At 40.0% G+C, this 22,349-nt stretch overlaps 1 protein-coding gene across 10 annotated transcripts in view; it reads right to left on the minus strand.

Moving 5' to 3' along the window:
* rapgef2b (Rap guanine nucleotide exchange factor 2b) overlaps positions 1–22,349 on the minus strand; it is a 473,745-nt gene that overhangs the window by 110,721 nt on the left and 340,675 nt on the right. For all 10 annotated transcript variants that reach the window (XR_009816924.1, XM_061976533.1, XM_061976532.1 and 7 more), the window contains one exon: positions 4,616–4,793. Coding sequence is in view for 9 of the 10 variants with exons in the window: in XM_061976533.1 (XP_061832517.1) it covers positions 4,616–4,793 (178 nt within the window). In the remaining variant the exon portion in view is untranslated. The remainder of the gene's footprint in view (positions 1–4,615; positions 4,794–22,349) is intronic.

Here is a 22,349-nt window from a genome sequence, read left to right on the forward strand (position 1 = left end):
TTTGATGATTTGAAGTGGCAACGGGTAGATTTTGCGCTGTGTGCAGGCGCCAAGTCCTGTTGGAACTTGAAATCTCCATCTGCATAGAGCAGGTCAGCAGCAGGAAGCATGAAGTGCTCTAAAACTTGCTGGTAGACGGCTGCGTTGACCCTGGATCTCAGGAAACAGAGTGGACCGACACCAGCAGATGACATGGCACCCCAAACCATCACTGATGGTGGAAACTTTACACTAGACTTCAGGCAACGTGGATCCTGTGCCTCTCCTGTCTTCCTCCAGACTCTGGGACCTCGATTTCCAAAGGAAATGCAAAATTTGCATGGTTGGGTGATGGTTTGGGGTGCCATGTCATCTGCTGGTGTCGGTCCACTCTGTTTCCTGAGATCCAGGGTCAACGCAGCCGTCTACCAGCAAGTTTTAGAGCACTTCATGCTTCCTGCTGCTGACCTGCTCTATGGAGATGGAGATTTCAAGTTCCAACAGGACTTGGCGCCTGCACACAGCGCAAAATCTACCCGTGCCTGGTTTACGGACCATGGTATTTCTGTTCTAAATTGGCCCGCCAACTCCCCTGACCTTAGCCCCATAGAAAATCTGTGGGGTATTGTGAAAAGGAAGATGCAGAATGCCAGACCCAAAAACGCAGAAGAGTTGAAGGCCACTATCAGAGCAACCTGGGCTCTCATAACACCTGAGCAGTGCCAGAAACTCATTGACTCCATGCCACGCCGCATTAACGCAGTAATTGAGGCAAAAGGAGCTCCAACCAAGTATTGAGTATTGTACATGCTCATATTTTTCATTTTCATACTTTTCAGTTGGCCAACATTTCTAAAAATCCCTTTTTTGTATTAGCCTTAAGTAATATTCTAATTTTGTGACACACGGAATTTTGGATTTTCATTTGTTGCCACTTCAAATCATCAAAATTAAATGAAATAAACATTTGAATGCATCAGTCTGTGTGCAATGAATAAATATAATGTACAAGTTACACCTTTTGAATGCAATTACTGAAATAAATCAAGTTTTTCAAAATATTCTAATTTACTGGCTTTTACCTGTATATGTATGTGCTGCGGTCGCTTTAAGAAGGTTGCGACAGCTGCCGTAAAGGAGGTGCTTTGCTAGCCTGGTTGGTGGTAAAAGTGTTGGTCATGTGTTTGTACCCTGCTCAAATCTCTCAGTAAACTTATTCCTTGGATTATACCTTTTGTTTTGAACTTTAAGCGCTTTTTCCGGTCCATTGTTTTTCCTGCTTTCGCTATCTGCGCCTAATGACTGAGCTACGTGACGTCATTTCTTGTGATGTCTCACGGAGCATTACTATAGGTGTATAAATAATAATATAGTGTTAAATAAAATCAGTCCCTTGGGCACAAAACTGAAAATAATACAGCTCTCCAAAAAGTGCACTTCTGCTGCTATTGGAGCATAACTGTTATGATGCTTTGACATTTTTGCACTTTATTTCTTTATTGAAAGAAAATTCGATGAAGAGAAAAGTTGTTTGCAAATGTGGTTACAATGCTAAAAAAAATGAAAAATTAAAGCTAAAAAAAAGAAATACATTTTATTGTGTTAACATTATTTCTTTATAGGGGGAAAGATGTGATGTTATGAGCTAGGGAATATAACAACTACACTACCCAGCATGCAACGGAAGTGACAGGCATACGCGGTTGCCCCGAAAATTGTTTTTAAAATTGTTTTTAAAATATTTATATATATTTCTTTATTTTATATATATAATATATATATATATTTCTTTATTTATATATGCACCTTATTGCTTTTTTTATCCTGCACTACCATGAGCTTATGTAACGAAATTTCGTTCTTATCTGTGCTGTAAAGTTCAAATTTGAATGACAATAAAAAGGAAGTCTAAGTCGAAGTCTAAAAGTGTTGTTGCATGTCGCTACCCGGCAGCTAAGAATGAGGTTATGAGCACGCTGTGAAAGTAAACGTCAAGAAGTCAGCCAACACGCCTCGTCTGCATTATTTATAATTAGACAGACAACACATATACAGTGTGAGCTTGTTTTCTTTACAAGGAAAGAAAAAGAAAAGTTAAAAAAGGGAGATATATGTTGTATATATATGTATGTGCTGCGGTCGCTTTAAGAAGGTTGCGACAGCTGCCGTAAAGGAGGTGCGTTGCTAGCCTGGTTGGTGGTAAAAGTGTTGGTCATGTGTTTGTACCCTGCTCAAATCTCTCAGTAAACTTATTCCTTGGATTATACCTTTTGTTTTGAACTTGAAGCGCTTTTTCCGGTCCATTGTTTTTCCTGCTTTCGCTATCTGCGCCTAATGACTGAGCTACGTGACGTCATTTCTTGTGATGTCTCACGGAGCATTACTATAGGTGTATAAATAATAATATAGTGTTAAATAAAATCAGTCCCTTGGGCACAAAACTGAAAATAATACAGCTCTCCAAAAAGTGCACTTCTGCTGCTATTGGAACATAACTGTTTGTGATGATGCTTTGACATTTTTGCACTTTATTTCTTTATTGAAAGACAATTCTATGAAGAGAAAAGTTGTTTGCAAATGTGGTTACAATGCTAAAAAAAATGAAATACACTTTATTGTGTTAACATTATTTCTTTATAGGGGGAAAGATGTGATGTTATGAGCTAGGGAATATAACAACTACACTACCCAGCATGCAACGGGAGTGACAGGCATACGCGGTTGCCCCGAAAATTGTTTTTAAAATATTTATATATATTTCTTTATTTTATATATATAATATATATATATATTTCTTTATTTATATATGCACCTTATTGCTTTTTTATCCTGCACTACCATGAGCTTATGTAACGAAATTTCGTTCTTATCTGTGCTGTAAAGTTCAAATTTGAATGACAATAAAAAGGAAGTCTAAGTCGAAGTCTAAAAGTGTTGTTGCATGTCGCTACCCGGCAGCTAAGAATGAGGTTATGAGCACGCTGTGAAAGTAAACGTCAAGAAGTCAGCCAACACGCCTCGTCTGCATTATTTATAATTAGACAGACAACACATATACAGTGTGAGCTTGTTTTCTTTACAAGGAAAGAAAAAGAAAAGTTAAAAAAGGGAGATATATGTTGTATATATATGTATGTGCTGCGGTCGCTTTAAGAAGGTTGCGACAGCTGCCGTAAAGGAGGTGCGTTGCTAGCCTGGTTGGTGGTAAAAGTGTTGGTCATGTGTTTGTACCCTGCTCAAATCTCTCAGTAAACTTATTCCTTGGACTATACCTTTTGTTTTGAACTTTAAGCGCTTTTTCCGGTCCATTGTTTTTCCTGCTTTCGCTATCTGCGCCTAATGACTGAGCTACGTGACGTCATTTCTTGTGATGTCTCACGGAGCATTACTATAGGTGTATAAATAATAATATAGTGTTAAATAAAATCAGTCCCTTGGGCACAAAACTGAAAATAATACAGCTCTCCAAAAAGTGCACTTCTGCTGCTATTGGAACATAACTGTTATGATGCTTTGACATTTTTGCACTTTATTTCTTTATTGAAAGAAAATTCGATGAAGAGAAAAGTTGTTTGCAAATGTGGTTACAATGCTAAAAAAAATGAAAAATTAAAGCTAAAAAAAAGAAATACACTTTATTGTGTTAACATTATTTCTTTATAGGGGGAAAGATGTGATGTTATGAGCTAGGGAATATAACAACTACACTACCCAGCATGCAACAGGAGTGACAGGCATACGCGGTTGCCCTGAAAATTGTTTTTAAAATTGTTTTTAAAATATTTATATATATTTCTTTATTTTATATATATAATATATATATATATTTCTTTATTTATATATGCACCTTATTGCTTTTTTTATCCTGCACTACCATGAGCTTATGTAACGAAATTTCGTTCTTATCTGTGCTGTAAAGTTCAAATTTGAATGACAATAAAAAGGAAGTCTAAGTCGAAGTCTAAAAGTGTTGTTGCATGTCGCTACCCGGCAGCTAAGAATGAGGTTATGAGCACGCTGTGAAAGTAAACGTCAAGAAGTCAGCCAACACGCCTCGTCTGCATTATTTATAATTAGACAGACAACACATATACAGTGTGAGCTTGTTTTCTTTACAAGGAAAGAAAAAGAAAAGTTAAAAAAGGGAGATATATGTTGTATATATATGTATGTGCTGCGGTCGCTTTAAGAAGGTTGCGACAGCTGCCGTAAAGGAGGTGCGTTGCTAGCCTGGTTGGTGGTAAAAGTGTTGGTCATGTGTTTGTACCCTGCTCAAATCTCTCAGTAAACTTATTCCTTGGACTATACCTTTTGTTTTGAACTTTAAGCGCTTTTTCCGGTCCATTGTTTTTCCTGCTTTCGCTATCTGCGCCTAATGACTGAGCTACGTGACGTCATTTCTTGTGATGTCTCACGGAGCATTACTATAGTGGTCTCGATAACGGGTACCGGTTCTCAAAAAGGGATTCGAGTCCGAGGACTCGGTTGTTTTCTTATCGAACAATTGGGGAAATCGGTTTTGAGTATCATCCCTATAAGGCACACTGTCCAGTTTTAAGGGAAACAAAGGATTTTAAGCGCGCCTTATAGTCCAGAAAATACGGTACACAAAGAGTCAAGCGGGGGGGGGGCTCACCTATGTCGTCGTCCGTCCGGTCCATCGGGTCCTTCTCCAGGCAGTCCCGCACGATATCCCGACTCATGAGCGGGTCCGAGGCTCGCTCGATGTCCTCCTCATCGTCGTCCTCCTCGGAGTCGACGGCCGTCTCCGGCAGGCCGCTCAGGTCCATGTCGCCGGGCTCGTTCTCTGTGGCCTGCAAATCAGCGCTTGTTAGTCGTCTGCGATGCTTGACGGGTTGCCACAGCGGGTCAGGGGGAAAAAAAGTCGGTCACAACACAAGCGGTGGCTAATTCCAAACAAAAGTGTGCAGACGTGACCTAGTTTGTGAACAAAGCTAATTAACTCCCAACTTGAACGATGCCTCCAGCGAGCGTTCTTTGAAAGCCTGACCACGTCCGGCAGTGGGAAGGAAAGCAAGCCAGGAGAGTAACGCAATAAAATCCTCAAAGAACATATTTGGGAGTGGACGTCATTCATGTTCATGCTCACCTCCCATCATAACATGACAGCCTTTATGACATCGAGCAAAGCAGCAGAACAGCATCTTCCAGCAGCTACCTCACCTGCACATCGCATTCCTGGAGTTCTGATGCCCTAAAAGTGACAACCGTCTCTCCTCAAACGCCAAAATGATTGATCCACGCCAGTGTCAGCGAGGACATTTGGTGGGCGCGGCCCTTCGTGAGAAGTTTGCGCAGCAAACCGGAAGTGAAAATGGGAGAAAAATCATCTGTGTGCACAAAATGAGGAGCTAAACGTGAGCTAAGAGGGTAAACAGTCATGTCCACCAGCTCTGTATTTAAAGGGGAACATTATCACCAGACCTATGTAAGCATACTTGCCAACCTTGAGACCTCCGATTTCGGGAGGTGGGGGGCGAGGGGCGTGGTCGGGGGTGGGGGCGTGGTTAAGATATATATATATATAAGAAATACTTGACTTTCAATGAATTCTAGCTATATATATATATATATATATATATATATATATATACATATATATATATATATATATACATATATAAATAAAAGAAATACTTGAATTTCAGTGTTCATTTATTTACACATATACGCACACATAACACTCATCTACTCATTGTTGAGTTAAGGGTTGAATTGTCCATCCTTGTTCTATTCTCTGTCACTATTTCAGAACACACACATTACACAAATATACATTATAAAAGCAGTAAGAAAACGGGAGCTCTAATTTGGGAGTCTGAATTAGGATCAGAAGTTCCTATATAAACATTGCGCACTCACGTCGCCTTTTTGTATTGATGACTGCAGCTGTGCACTGGATTCATTCACAAATACAAACTACAACTCACAAACACTTTAGAGTTAGGCTCCACCATCTGAATGTGTACTTAAACTTATAAAGATCACATGGATATTATTCAGTGAGTTGATTCACCAAAACTAACCTGTTATACAGGAGGAAAAAGCACACAGGACGCTTCAATTGTTCACAGACTGGTCTGGGAACTGATTTTTAAAGGGGAACATTATCACAATTTCAGAAGGGTTAAAACCATTAAAAATCAGTTCCCAGTGACTTATTATATTTTTCGAAGTTTTTTTTCAAAATTTTACCCATCACGCAATATCCCTAAAAAAAGCTTCAAAGTGCCTGATTTTAACCATCGTTATATACACCCGTCCATTTTCCTGTGACGTCACATAGTGAAGCCAACACAAACAAACATGGCGGAAAGAACAGCAAGCTATAGCGACATTAGCTCGGATTCAGACTCGGATTTCAGCGGCTTAAGCGATTCAACAGATTACGCATGTATTGAAACGGATGGTTGTAGTGTGGAGGCAGGTAGCGAAAACCAAATTGAAGAAGAAACTGAAGCTATTGAGCCATATCGGTTTGAACCGTATGCAAGCGAAACCGACGAAAACGACACGACAGCCAGCGACACGGGAGAAAGCGAGGACGAATTCGGCGATCGCCTTCTAACCAACGATTGGTATGTGTTTGTTTGGCATTAAAGGAAACTAACAACTATGAACTAGGTTTACAGCATATGAAATACATTTGGCAACAACATGCACTTTGAGAGTGCAGACAGCCCAATTGTCATCAATTAATATATTCTGTAGACATACCCTCATCCGCTCTCTTTTCCTGAAAGCTGATCTGTCCAGTTTTGGAGTTGATGTCAGCAGGCCAGGGAAGCTAGGGTCGATATTCTTCTCTTGATCATCTTCGGTGGCATAAGGGACGGTGTGAGCCAAGACATCCAGGGGGTTTACCTCGCTCGGCCATTGCTTGCCGTGCTGCCGAGGTCCTTTGTCCCTGAATTGCTCACACACTCCGGCAGATTCAATGGGGGTCTGGCGGCAGATTTCTTTGACTTTATGGTTGGAAATGCATCTGCTTTGAGTGTCGCAGGATATCCACACATTCTTGCCATCTCTGTCGTAGCTTAGCTTTGGTCGGTAAAGTGTGCGGAACAAACGTCCAATTTCTTGCCACTTTGGCATCTTTGGGCCACTGGTGCGACTTGAATCCGTCCCTGTTGGTGTTGTTACACCCTCCGACAACACACCGACGAGGCATGATGTCTCCAAGGTACGGAAAACAGTCGGAAAAAACGGGAAATAACAGAGCTGATTTGACTCGGTGTTGGAGAAAATGGCGGATTGCTTCCCGATCGCTCCGAGAGCGAATACTAGAAAGGCGTTTAATTCGCCAAAATTCACCCATTTAGAGTTCAGAAATGGGTTGAAAAAAGATATGGTCTTTTTTCTGCAACATCAAGGTACCGTATTTTCCGCACTATTAGCCGCACCTAAAAACCACAAATTTACTCAAAAGCTGACAGTGCGGCTTATAACCCGGTGCGCTTTATATATGGATTAATATTAAGATTCATTTTCATAAAGTTTCGGTCTCGCAACTACGGTAAACAGCCGCCATCTTTTTTCCCCGTAGAAGAGGAAGCGCGTCTTCTTCTACGGCAAGCAACCGCCAAGGTAAGCACCCGCCCCCATAGAAGAGGAAGCGCTTCTTCTTCTACTGTAAGCAACCACCCGCCCCCGTAGAAGAAGAAGAAGCGCGCGGATATTACGTTTAATTTCCTTTGTGTGTTTACATCTGTAAAGACCACAAAATGGCTCCTACTAAGCGACAGGTTTCCGGTTCATGAAAAGACGCAATCTCTCCATCCGCACACGGACTACTATTTCACAGCAACTGCCTAAAGACTTTCAAGAAAAGCTGGCTACTTTCCGTGCATATTGTAAAAACAAGATAGCTGAAAAAAAGATCCGGCCAGAGAACATTATCAACATGGACGAGGTTCCACTGACTTTTGATATTCCTGTGAACCGCACTGTGGATACAACGGGAGCACGTACGGTGAATATTCGCACCACAGGGAATGAGAAGTCATCCTTCACTGTGGTTCTAGCTTGCCATGCTAATGGCCAGAAACTTCCACCCATGGTGATATTCAAAAGGAAGACCTTGCCAAAAGAGACCTTTCCAGCCGGCGTCATCATAAAAGCTAACTCGAAGGGATGGATGGATGAAGAAAAGATGAGCGAGTGGTTAAGGTAAGTTTACGCGAAGAGGCCGGGTGGCTTTTTTCACGCAGCTCCGTCCATGTTGATATACGACTCCATGCGCGCCCACATCACGCTGGTTTTTAATATATTATTAAAGTTTGACTGACCTATCTGACTGTTTTTTTGACATTCCTTTAGCGCAGTTAGATGCGGCTTACAACACGGGGCGGCTTATAGGTGGACAAAGTTTTGAAATATGCCGTTCATTGAAGGCGCGGCTTATAACCCAGGGCGCCTTATGGTGCGGAAAATACGGTATATATTGACGCTTACATAGGTCTGGTGATAATGTTCCCCTTTAAACAAAGCGCTGCCTGTGGGCTTTTTTTTGTGTGATGAGCGCATGAAAAATCCATAAAGGTAGAGCCGGCATGAAGAGTCAGGTGGTTTTAATATTTCATCAGGGCTATTCTTGGACCAATGCTTCCAAAGGCCTTCTGTAGGACCCGTGTCATGATTTATTCAGACGCAAAACAGCGCTGTGGCGTGACTTTGGAGGTCCTCCAGGCTCAGGCCAAGAAGATTAACAGAAGGGATCAGTAATTAAGCATCTGGGTGATCTACTACCCCACCCAAAAAAAAAAGGAGTCAGCAGTTCCTAACAAGACATGAAGGAAGCACGTCAAGAGTTTGCACAAGCACGGTGACGTCATGACTACTAAAATATTGCCTGCTCACATGTGCCTTCAAAAGGACGTGTCTGGACAGCTTTTGTGACGAATATTCCAAAGCAAAATAGAAACTTCTGGGTTGGATGTGTAGGTTATTTTTAAGGCTGAAACGACGCGTCGACGTCATCGGTTACGTAAATACGTCGACGCCGTTTTTGTGCGTCGGCGTGTCGCATATTTACGTCACACTACTGTCATGGCGGAGCGCAAAGCAGACGATGCGAGCGAGGGGAAAAAAGCACGCCAAAAGTCGTCAAAAGTGTGGGAGTATTTCAATAAACGGCCTAATAATGTTGTTGTATGCACACTGTGTCGAGCGGAAATGGCCTATCATAGCAGCACAACGGCTATGAACGAACATTTGAAAAGAAAACCCCCGACAGCGTTCTTGCCATCACCATCAACAAGTCAATCGTCCGCGTGCGTATACGTTGTCATTATTACACAAAAACATGAATGTGTCATTTGTATCTGCGTTGTAAATTCATAAACTAAAGCACCGTTTCGCTCTGAGAGGCGCGTTTGGCGTGCCTGTTCAGTGTTTACAAAGACGCGCTGTGGAGAGGCGGCGGCGGCGAGCGAGCGGCGAGGCGGGGCGCGCCGGGAGCGACGCCGCAATCGTGCCCAGGTGCGCGATCCGCGCAGTTGGAAGAGAAAAGACTTTGTGTAAAATTAAAAGATTGTAAACCTGGCAAAGCCGTCTGGCGTTCAGTCTGTCGGTCCTGAAAGAACCCCACGGCACAAGACGTGTCACAAACGCTAACGTTAATTAGTTGTGCAAATACCTTTTACAACATTAACAGTTACATATACTATGTACAAACCAACAATTAACTTTCACTTTAATCATACTATCATTGTTGTGTTATTAAGCAAAATAAGCAATACTTTTACTTTTGTTGAAATGTTTACACTGTACACTTTTTTGTATTGGATGTTTAGCTTTATTTTTGCACATTTTAGCAAATAAGCAATACTTTTACTTTTGTTGAAATGTTTACACTTGTTACAGAATATTTCCGTTTTGCACTTTTTTGTATTGGATGTTTTATCTTTATTTTTGCACATTTTAAAGCAAAATAAGCAATACTTTTACTTTTGAAATGCTTATACTATTCCAGAATATTAAGATTTGCACTGGATGTTTACTTTTATATTTGCACATTAAAAAGCAAATAAGCTACTTTTAATTTTGCTAAATGTTAAAAGTTTTAAATGTTTACATTGTTACAGAATATTTTGTCATGTTGTTGTCAATGTTGACTGAGTGGCCATACTTTTTTTTTTTGTAAATAAAAGCCATGCCTTTTGAAAAAACTGGCCTACATTTATTTTTTCCTCTTCATTTTAAATTAAAAAAAAAATCGGTAAAAGGAAAAATAATCTATAGATTAATCGAAAAAAATAATCTATAGATTAACCGATTAATCGAAAAAAAAAAATAATCTATAGATTAATCGATAGAAAAATAATCGTTAGCTGCAGCCCTAGTTATTTTTATAATCTGCTATTTAGACAAGCTTGGATTGGACCAAGTGCTGACAAAACAGACTTTAGAAAGTGTGCCTTCCACACAAAAGGAGAGAGCGGAGCAGTTCCAGTTAGATTATGGCCAAAATAATAATCATCCCCATCACTTTGATCAATATTAGAATGACAATTATTCATTATATTAGGTACAAAATAGTCTTCCCAAATGTTGGCAACTGGACATCACTGCTTGACCTCCTTCTCCAGGCTGGCAAAAGTATTTGCACAGGACGGAAAAGTGTCCCCAGACTCTATTTAGCATGATGGCGAGTCGTTAGTTCTGCTTGTGTGTATATAAACATGCATATATATATATATTAGTGATGGGTCCGGCAACACCGATGCATCGGCGCATGCGTCGAGCTCATAGAGCAAAACTCTGTGTCGGTGCGCGTACCGCTTTTAGAAAGTCACGTGACATTTTTAATTCTAAAAGAGACAAAACTCAAATAGAATTTGAAAATCCAAGAAAATATATTAAAGACTTGGTCTTCACTTGGAATAAGCGGTAGAAAATGGATGGATGGATGGGTCTTCACTTGTTTAAATAAATTCATTACTTTTTTTACTTTGCTTCTTATTACTTTTAGAAATACAATTTTAGAGAAAAAAATACAACCTTAAAAATGATTTTAGGATTTTTAAACAAATATACCTTTTTACCTTTTAAATGTCTTCCTCTTCTTTCCTGACAATTTAAATCAATGTTCAAGTAAAAAAAATTTTTTTTATTGTAAGGAATAATAAATATTTTAGCTTCTGTTTTTTCGACGAAGAATATTTGTGAAATATTTCTTTAAACTTACTATGATTAAAATTCAAAAAAATTATTCTGACAAATCTAGAAAATCTGTAGAATCAAATTTAAATCTTATTTCAAAGTACTTTGAATTTCTTTTAAAATGTTTCTTCTGGAAAATCTGGAAGAAATACTGATTTGTCCTTGTTAGAAATATAGCTTGGTCCAATTTGTTGAATATTCTAACAAAGTGCAGATTGGATTTTAACCAATTTAAAACATGTCATCAAAATTCTAAAATGTATCTTAATCAGGAAAAATTACTAATGATGCTCCATAAATTCTTTTTTTTAATTTTTTCAAAAAGATTCAAATTAGCTAGTTTTTCTCTTCTTTTTGTCGGTTGAATTTTGAATTTTAAAGAGTCGAAATTGAAGATAAACTATGTTTCAAAATTTTTTTTATTTTTTTTTCGTGTTTTCTCCTCTTTTAAACCGTTCAATTAAGTGGTTTTTTTCATAATTTATTCTCTACAAAAAACCTTCCGTAAAAGGGAAAAAAAAATGTACGACGGAATGACAGACAGAAATACCCATTTTTTTTATATACAGGTAAAAGCCAGTAAATTAGAATATTTTGAAAAACTTGATTTATTTCAGTAATTGCATTCAAAAGGTGTAACTTGTACATTATATTTATTCATTGCACACAGACTGATGCATTCAAATGTTTATTTCATTTAATTTTGATGATTTGAAGTGGCAACAAATGAAAATCCAAAATTCCGTGTGTCACAAAATTAGAATATTACTTAAGGCTAATACAAAAAAGGGATTTTTAGAAATGTTGGCCAACTGAAAAGTATGAAAATGAAAAATATGAGCATGTACAATACTCAATACTTGGTTGGAGCTCCTTTTGCCTCAATTACTGCGTTAATGCGGCGTGGCATGGAGTCGATGAGTTTCTGGCACTGCTCAGGTGTTATGAGAGCCCAGGTTGCTCTGATAGTGGCCTTCAACTCTTCTGCGTTTTTGGGTCTGGCATTCTGCATCTTCCTTTTCACAATACCCCACAGATTTTCTATGGGGCTAAGGTCAGGGGAGTTGGCGGGCCAATTTAGAACAGAAATACCATGGTCCGTAAACCAGGCACGGGTAGATTTTGCGCTGTGTGCAGGCGCCAAGTCCTGTTGGAACTTGAAATCTCCATCTCCATAGAGCAGGTCAGCAGCAGGAAGCATGAAGTGCTCTAAAACTTGCTGGTAGACGGCTGCGTTGACCCTGGATCTCAGGAAACAGAGTGGACCGACACCAGCAGATGACATGGCACCCCAAACCATCACCCAACCATGCAAATTTTGCATTTCCTTTGGAAATCGAGGTCCCAGAGTCTGGAGGAAGACAGGAGAGGCACAGGATCCACGTTGCCTGAAGTCTAGTGTAAAGTTTCCACCATCAGTGATGGTTTGGGGTGCCATGTCATCTGCTGGTGTCGGTCCACTCTGTTTCCTGAGATCCAGGGTCAACGCAGCCGTCTACCAGCAAGTTTTAGAGCACTTCATGCTTCCTGCTGCTGACCTGCTCTATGGAGATGGAGATTTCAAGTTCCAACAGGACTTGGCGCCTGCACACAGCGCAAAATCTACCCGTGCCTGGTTTACGGACCATGGTATTTCTGTTCTAAATTGGCCCGCCAACTCCCCTGACCTTAGCCCCATAGAAAATCTGTGGGGTATTGTGAAAAGGAAGATGCAGAATGCCAGACCCAAAAACGCAGAAGAGTTGAAGGCCACTATCAGAGCAACCTGGGCTCTCATAACACCTGAGCAGTGCCAGAAACTCATCGACTCCATGCCACGCCGCATTAACGCAGTAATTGAGGCAAAAGGAGCTCCAACCAAGTATTGAGTATTGTACATGCTCATATTTTTCATTTTCATACTTTTCAGTTGGCCAACATTTCTAAAAATCCCTTTTTTGTATTAGCCTTAAGTAATATTCTAATTTTGTGACACACGGAATTTTGGATTTTCATTTGTTGCCACTTCAAATCATCAAAATTAAATGAAATAAACATTTGAATGCATCAGTCTGTGTGCAATGAATAAATATAATGTACAAGTTACACCTTTTGAATGCAATTACTGAAATAAATCAAGTTTTTCAAAATATTCTAATTTACTGGCTTTTACCTGTATATACACATGTATTTATTTAGCTATTCTTGTTTAAATCACACTTACGTGTAACTTACAAATGACAATATATTTATTTATTTAAGTGTGTATCAAACTGGTAGCCCTTCGCATTAATCAGTACCCAAGAAGTAGTTTTTGGTTTCAAAAAGGTTGGTGACCCCTGTACTAGGGCATCAAATCAGTGTCAGTTGAGTCGGTCCATAGGTTGCCTGTAGGGATTTTTAATGTCCAGCAGATGTCAGTATTTAGTGACACAGTATCGACACAGTATCAATACAGTTTTGCAATGTGTCGAAACGCTTCATGACGCCTCATCAACCCATCACTAATATATATATATATATATAGGGCCGGCCCGTGGCATAGGCCGTATAGGCAAATGCTAAGGGCGCCGTCCATCAGGGGGCGCCACGCCAGTGCCACAAATGTTGGAGAAAAAAAAAAAGTTGGTACTATTATTTCTAAATACAAAAAATAATCCCACGTTAATTAAAATGCAAAGTAAAGCCTATTTAATAGAAATATTATTTGTTACAACATTACGCACCCCCCCCCGCCCCTCCCACGGTGCACCCCCTCCCTTCCCGTATCATGACTCTTTTTGGACGTCACCACATCAAAAAATCAACACAAGATGTCAAAACGGCCAAAACTGTCAGGTGCCCAGGGAAGAAAAAAGAGAAAAGAAGAGGAGGAGAAACGAGAAAAAGACAGAGGTAGCAGGTAGGTAACGTTAGCCTACATGAAATTATTTGTCTGTTACAGAATGTGATAGTAACCTGGCTTTTTAGCATTAAGCTAATGTTACATGATTCTGCAATTGCTAATCAATAAATAGCTAGTTCTGTTTTAACGTCGGGTTAATTGTGGAGGGGGCTAAATTGTTATAAATAAATGATAAATGGGTTGTACTTGTATAGCGCTTTTCTACCTTCAAGGTACTCAAAGCGCTTTGACACTACTTCCACATTTACCCATTCACACACACGTTCACACACCGATGGCGGGAGCTGCCATGCAAGGCGCTAACCAGCACCCATCAGGAGCAAGGGTGAAGTGTCTTGCTCAGGACACAACGGACATGACGAGGTTGGTACTAGGTGGGGATTGAACCAGGGACCCTCGGGTCGCGCACGGCTATTCTTCCACTGCGCCACGCCGTCAATTGTTATGGAAAATAATAATGTAACGTTAGGTAATTACAGTACTCCCACCTTACATTCCTCAGGGACATTTGTATTAGATCTTTTAAGCAGGTGTTTTTTGTTTACATTGTTATTGCCTTCTGGTTAGCTAATGTTTGCCCTGCAGGTAATAGTCACTTTTCCACCCCTTTATATATTAGGTATAGTTGTAAGCCTAGTTGTTAAAGTGCACATCATTAATGTTAATTAAGCAATATGTATGTAAAAAATATTGTATTTCATATATTCATTTTTTATCTTTTGCATTCATTTATTTATTCACATTTTTTTTTATCTTGTTAACTATTCTGATTGTTAATTTGCTTTCTTTAAGTAAAGAAAAGGTCAAAGACAAAGCTATTCGGTTTCTTGTGAGTATATACACTTCACTGCCGATGTGGGGGGGGCGCCACCTAAAATCTTGCCTAGGGCGCCAGATTGGTTAGGGCCGGGCCTGTATATATATATATATATATATATATATATATATATATATATATAAAATATAAACATATGTGTGTATTAGAGATGCGCGGTTTGCGGACACAACCGCGGAGTCCGCGGATTATCCGCGGATCGGGCGGATGAAATTAAAAACAATAAGATTTTATCCGCTCGCGGGTCGGGTCGGGCGGATTAATTAGATATTTTTTAAAAATTTTTATTTTTTTTGCGGGTGGCAGTTAAACCAATTCGGAAATATATATACATAGTTAAATGTTGTTACCCACATACGAAAAACGAGCAGGCACCTGCAGCATATGCCACAACAGAAGAAAAAAAAAGAAAAGAGATGGACACTTTTACGGAGCGGAGAAGGGACGCCTCGCCGGGGTCCGGGACCGAGGCCCCTTCCCCCGAGAGGGCCCCACCGGGAGCCGTAGCTGAGGCGATCCGCGAGAAGGGCCCGACGCACGTCCAGGGTCACTACCGCGCCCACCGCACCGACACCCCGCCTCGTCCGCTTTCGCAGTGCGCTCACGAAAGGGGTGGGGCTCACCCTGGTTGATATAGAGAGCAGGACGGTGGCCATGGAATTTCATTTAAGGTTTGTGATAAACCATCAAACTCATTCGTTAAAAGGACTCTATAGTAATATAAAGCAAATTTTTCTGGACATTATCATGCAAGAAAAGTTTTATTTTTGGGATCGCGATCACCGCGTAATGATTTTTAAAGGTTGCATCACATTAACTGTCCCATGTGATCAGCCAGTGCGATTGGAAGTCCATGCTCAATTATTGCCTCCGTAAATAAAACTTCGGCATTTATCACATCCAAAGAATCTGTTTGGGCGACGAAAAACGTTGAAAGTTTTCCACTTGTATCGCTAGCAACGGCATTAGACTTGCGTTTTTTTGTCCCAACGTGGTCTTTTACATCGCTAATTCCTCCGTGTCCGATCGAAAAATCTTGTCTGCACAAGGTGCAATTCGCGTAGTTTTCACCCTTTTTTTTTTTTTTTAATTAATATTAGACATATAACAACAGGCGGATGGCGGGCGGGTGCAGTTCTGATCAAACGTTACATCGGGTGGATGGCGGATGGTTGACGACTTTCTGACGCGGTTGCGGATGAAATAAATTGCCTATCCGCGCATCTCTAGTGTGTATATATATATTATATATATATATTACATATATTTACATACATATACATACATTAATTCATATATATATATAAACATATTGTGACAGTTTGACCCCACACTGTCACTGTTTGACCTTTGGACTTCCTCACAAACCGTGCACATTTGTTGGGAAGCTCAACATGGACACAAACATTCAATCTTGTTAGCCAGTGAAAAGCATGTGCTCAACAAACAAATTGCTACCTGTCACTCACCATGGCTCTGAACAGTTGACTAAAAGAGTCAGGGTGGGGTTGAGGGCTTTATATAGGTGACCACACCTGCAGTCACTAATTAGGCCAAATTTGGGTGGAACCATGATCTTCAAAAGCTGGGTGTTACAGAAGGACACTGGACGTTTAAAAGTTGTGTTGTCTAAGCCTGAATATACTGTGTACAAAAATGACTGCTCTACACATGCAAAAGTACTACGTGAATACTTTTTAGACATGTGATGGTTATTTATGGTGTAATTTACAAAAATAACTGTTTTCTTAATTCCCCCTGTCAAATTGGTCCCAGCTAGTGGGCGGGGCTAAGGGCTATTTAAGTTGGAAAATGCAGTTTTTCTGACAGTCTGCTGTCGGTCACTGCCAGAGGAGGATCGCTGTCCTGAGCAGGAGTTTCGGTCTCTATGCATTAGTGATGGGTTGATGAGGCGTCTATGAAGCGTTTCGACACATTGCAAAACTGTATTGATACTGTGTCGATAAATACTGACATCTGCTGGACATTAAAAATCCCTACAGGCAACCTATGGACCGACTCAACTGACACTGATTTTATGACCTAGTATATACAATAATATAAACTAAGTCATTGTATTTCATTTAGGATTATTTCTAGAGATGCATTAAATGTAATATCGGAAATTATCGGTATCGGGGTTTTTTTTTATTATCGGTCTCGTTTTTTGTTTTTTTGTTTTTTTTAAATCAACATAAAAAACACAAGATACACTTACAATTAGTGCACCAAACCAAAAAACCTCCCTCCCCCATTTACACTCATTCACACAAAAGGGTTGTTTCTTTATGTTATTAATATTGTGGTTCCTACATTATATATCAATATATATCAATACAGTCTGCAAGGGATACAGTCCGTAAGCACACATGATTGTGGTCCACTAATAGTACTAACCTTTAACAGTTAATTTGACTCATTTTCATTCATTACTAGTTTCTATGTAACTGTTTTTATATTGTTTAACTCTTTTTTTATTCAAGAAAATGTTTTTAATTTATTTAACTTATTTTATTTTATTAATTTAAAAAAAAAAAGTACCTTATCTTCACCATACCTGGTTGTCCAAATTAGGCATAATAATGTGTTAATTCCACCACTGTATATATTGGTTGATATCGGTATCGGTAATTAAAGAGTTGGGCAATATCGGCAAAAAGCCATTATCGGACATCCCTAATTATTTCATATTTCCATTTACCGTATTTTCCGCACCATAAGCCGCCCTGGGTTATAAGCCGCGCCTTCAATGAACGGCATATTTCCAAACTTTGTCCACCTATAAGCCGCCCCGTGTTATAAGCCGCATCTAACTGCGCTAAAGGAATGTCAAAAAAACAGTCAGATAGGTCAGTCAAACTTTAATAATATATTAAAAACCAGCGTTCTAACAACTCTGTTCACTCCCAAAATGTACGGTAATGTGCAAAAGTGCAATCACAAACATAGTAAAATTTAAAATAGGGCAGAGCAATAACATCAATAACTTAATGTTGCTCGAACGTTAATGTCACAACACACAAAATAAACATAACACTCACTTTCTGAAGTTATTCTTCATTCATAAATCCCTCGAATTCTTCTCCTTCGGTGTCCGAATTAAAAAGTTGGGCGAATACGGGATCCAAAATGGCCGGCTGCGTCTCGTCGAAGTCATTGCCTTCCGGAAAGCTCGGACCACAGTTGTGACCGAAATATCCGCCCAGGCATTTACGATCCACTGGCAGATGTTGGCGTATGTCGTCCGGCGCTGTCTCCCTGTCTTAGTGAAGGTGTGTTCGCCTTCGGTCATCCATTGTTCCCGCGCCGTTCGCAGTCGTGCTTTAAATGCCCTGTTGACACCAATATCGAGCGGTTGGAGTTCTTTGGTTAATCCACCCGGAATGACGGCGAGTGTTGTATTTGTGTGCTTCACTTGTTTTTTGACACCATCTGTGATGTGGGCGCGCATGGAGTCGTATATCAACATGGAACACACAAAGGAAATTAAACGTAATACCCGCGCGCTTCTTCTTCTACGGGGGCGGGTGGTTGCTTACCGTAGAAGAAGAAGCGCTTCCTCTTCTATGGGGGCGGGTGCTTACCTTGGCAGTTGCTTACCATAGAAGAAGAAGCGCTTCCTCTTCTACGGGGAAAAAAGATGGCGGCTGTTTACCGTAGTTGCGAGACTGAAACTTTATGAAAATAAATATTTATATTAATCCATATATAAGGTGCACCGGGTTATAAGCCGCACTGTCAGCTTTTGTGAAAATTTGTGGTTTTTAGGTGCGGCTTATAGTGCGGAAAATACGGTAAATAAAAATAGATTTTTATCTTTTTTTAGATACAATCAATAAATAATGTGAACATGTATCATAACATGGAAATCTAAGAGAACGTGTTGTGAATGAGGATGCTTGTGGACTGGGAATGTTTTTTTTACACATTTTTATTTTTAAAAAAACCGTTTTTCCAACGTATTAAATTTTAGACGATTTCTCTTCTTAGTTATTATTTCTCCGGCTGACAGCATTGAGGAGGTGGATTTGTTAATGTACGACAATTCTGTCGTACAAATGAGACATTTAACCTGCAGAAAATATGAATAGTAAACTAAGAATCATTTTGAAGAGATTTTGAATTCTAATAGATCAAGTGGAAACTTTGAGAGAACAGGATGAAACGACAAGGAAATTAACACAAATACCTTTTTTCCGATATATGATCAAAATATTCCCACACGGCGGAAATCTTTCTTTTTGCCTGAGGCTGTTCCATGATCTCCGACGACGATAAATTACAAATGACCAACGACAGAAGTGCGACGATTCTGTTGGCAGCAGCATGTCGTTGACAGATGCGCTTCTTTATAAACACAGTTTGGCGCGCAGGCGTCAGTGCGACACAGTTGGCGTATCGGTCACGTGACCAAAACAGCTCATGATCGGTCACGCGACTTTCTAAAAGCGGTACGCGCACCGACACAGGGTTTTGCTCTATGAGCTCGACGCATGCGCCGATGCATCGGTGTTGCCGGACCCATCACTACTGGACATTAAAAATCCCTACAGGCAACCTATGGACCGACTCAACTGACACTGATTTTATGACCTAGTACAGTGGTTCTCAAATGGGGGTACGCGTACCCCTGGGGGTACTTGAAGGTATGCCAAGGGGTACGTGAGATTTTTTTTAATATTCTAAAAAATAGCAAAAATTCAAAAATCCTTTATAATAATATTTATTGAATAATACTTCAACAAAATATGAATGTAAGTTCATAAGCTCAGGTTTGTCACTAAAATGTCTGTCAAAAAGAAGTGTGAAAAGAAATGCAACAATGCAATATTCAGTGTTGACAGCTAGATTTTTTTGTGGACATGTTCCATAAATATTGATGTTAAAGATTTTTTTTTGTGTGTGAAGAAATGTTTAGAATTAAGTTCATGAATCCAGATGGAGCTCTAGTACAATCCCCAAAGAGGGCACTTTAAGTTGATGATTACTTCTATGTGTAGAAATCTTTATTTAGGGCCCGCAATGGGACATAAGGACCTATTGTTATTCGTTCGTTTTATTAGGGCCCGCAATGGCCCATTGCAAAAGGACTCCCACAGGGAGTCCTTATGCAATGGGACATAAGGACCTATTGAAATTGTAACGTTTTATTCTTTATTATTCTTCCGCCGCCTCTTTGAGCACTAATTTGACCCACTTAACATGCTTCAAAACTCACCATATTTGACCCACACATCAGGACCTGCGAAAATTGTCTTTTAATAAAAAAACCAAACTGCAAAAATCAAAATTGCGCTCTAGCGCCCCCTAGGAAAAAAACAACTAGACTGCCTGTAACTCCCACTAGGAAGGTCGGAAAGACATGAAACAAAATCCTCTATGTAGGTCTGACTCAGACCTAACTTTCATAATGGTACATTCTCGGGCTAAAATCAACAGGAAGTTGGCAATTCCCCCTTCAAGACAAAAAAGTACTAAAAACAGTCACTTTTGCCTCTTTGAGCTGTAATTTGACACCCTTAACATGCTTCAAAACTCACCGAACTTAACACACACATCAGGACTGGCTAAAACTGTGATCTAATGAAAAAACCTAACCCCAAATCTAAAAATTGTGCTCTACAGCAATTTTTTTATAAAAACCACAAAAAACTGCTCCTCGGATGAAAAATCTGACAAAACTGCCTGTAACTCCCACTGGGAAGGTCGGAGAGAGATGAAACAAAAACCTCTATGTAGGTCTCACTTAGACCTACATTTCATAAATTGACAACCCCCAGCAAAAACCAACAGGAAGTTTGTTATTCCCCCTTCACATCAAATTTTTTGTAAAAACCGATCTCCTTCCTTCAAAAACGAACTCCTCTGAGCGCGTTTGTCGTTTCGCCTTCAAACTAACACAGGAGAGAGATTAAACCCTTGTGAATACAACAACAGAAGCGCTTTTTAATTAACTGCTCCGGTTTTGATTTTATGACCCTTCAAAGACCCGCTGCACTGATGCTCCTGCGGTGCTGTTTTTCTAAGATGGCTGCTTAAAACCAGGAAGCACCAACGTGCCAAAACAATGCAGACAAGGTAGGTACACTAGACAAAAGTCTTGGGACACTTCAGACTAAAAGTAGACAAAAGTATTGGGACACTTAGGACTAGCACCTGCCAAATACGCGGGCCCGTCCAACGCTGCTTGCAGCTTTAATTATTCTTTATTCTTCCGCCGCCACAACAAACTGTAATTTGACCCACTTAACATGCTTCAAAACTCACCATATTTGACCCACACATCAGGACCTGCGAAAATTACCTTTTTTTAAAAAAAAAAAAACCGAACCCCACAACTCTAAATTGCGCTCTAGCGCCCCCTAGGAAAAAAAAAAACTAGACTGCCTATATCTCCCACTAGGAAGATCGGAGAGACATGAAACAAAAACCTGTATGTAGGTTTGACTTAGGCCTAGTTTTCATAATTGTATATCCTCGGGCAAAAATCAACAGGAAGTTGGCAATTCCCCCTTCAAGTCAAAAAAGTACTAAAAACAGTCACTTTTGCCTCTTTTAGCTGTAATTTGACCCCCTTAACATGCTTCAAAACTCACCGAACTTAACACACACATCAGGACTGGCTAAAACTGTGATCTAATGAAAAAACCTAACCCCAAATCTAAAAATTGTGCTCTACAGCAATTTTTTTTATAAAAACCACAAAAAACTGCTCCTCGGATGAAAAATCTGACAAAACTGCCTGTAACTCCCACTGGGAAGGTCGGAGAGAGATGAAACAAATACCTCTATGTAGGTCTCACTTAGACCTACATTTCATAAATTTACAACCCCCAGCAAAAATCAACAGGAAGTTTGTTATTCCCCCTTCAATACAAAATTTTTGTAACAACCGGTCACCTTTCTTCAAAATCTATCTCCTCTGAGCGCGTTTGTCGTTTCGCCTTCAAACTAACACAGGTGAGAGATTAAACCCTTGTGATTAAAAGTATAGATGTGGTATGATTTTTAATACCTGCTCCGGTTTTGATTTTATGACCCTTCAAAGACCCGCTACACTGCTGCTGCTGCGCTGCTGGTTTTTTAAGGTGGCTGCTCTAAAGCAGGAAGCACCAACGTGCCCACACAATGCAGACAAGGTAGGTACACTAGACAAAAGTATTGGGACACTTGGGACTAAAACTTGACAAAAGTATTGGGACACTTAGGACTAGCACCTGCCAAATACGCGGGCCCGAACAACGCTGCTTGCAGCTTTAATTATTCTTTATTCTTCCGCCGCCACAACAAACTGTAATTTGACCCACTTAACATGCTTCAAAACTCACCATATTTGACCCACACATCAGGACCTGCGAAAATTACCTTTTTAAAAAAACCGAACCCCACAACTCTAAATTGCGCTCTAGCGCCCCCTAGGAAAAAAAAAAACTAGACTGCCTATATCTCCCACTAGGAAGATCGGAG

The sequence above is a fragment of the Nerophis lumbriciformis genome, linkage group LG16, assembly GCF_033978685.3.
Source record: "Nerophis lumbriciformis linkage group LG16, RoL_Nlum_v2.1, whole genome shotgun sequence".
NCBI lineage: Eukaryota > Metazoa > Chordata > Actinopteri > Syngnathiformes > Syngnathidae > Nerophis > Nerophis lumbriciformis.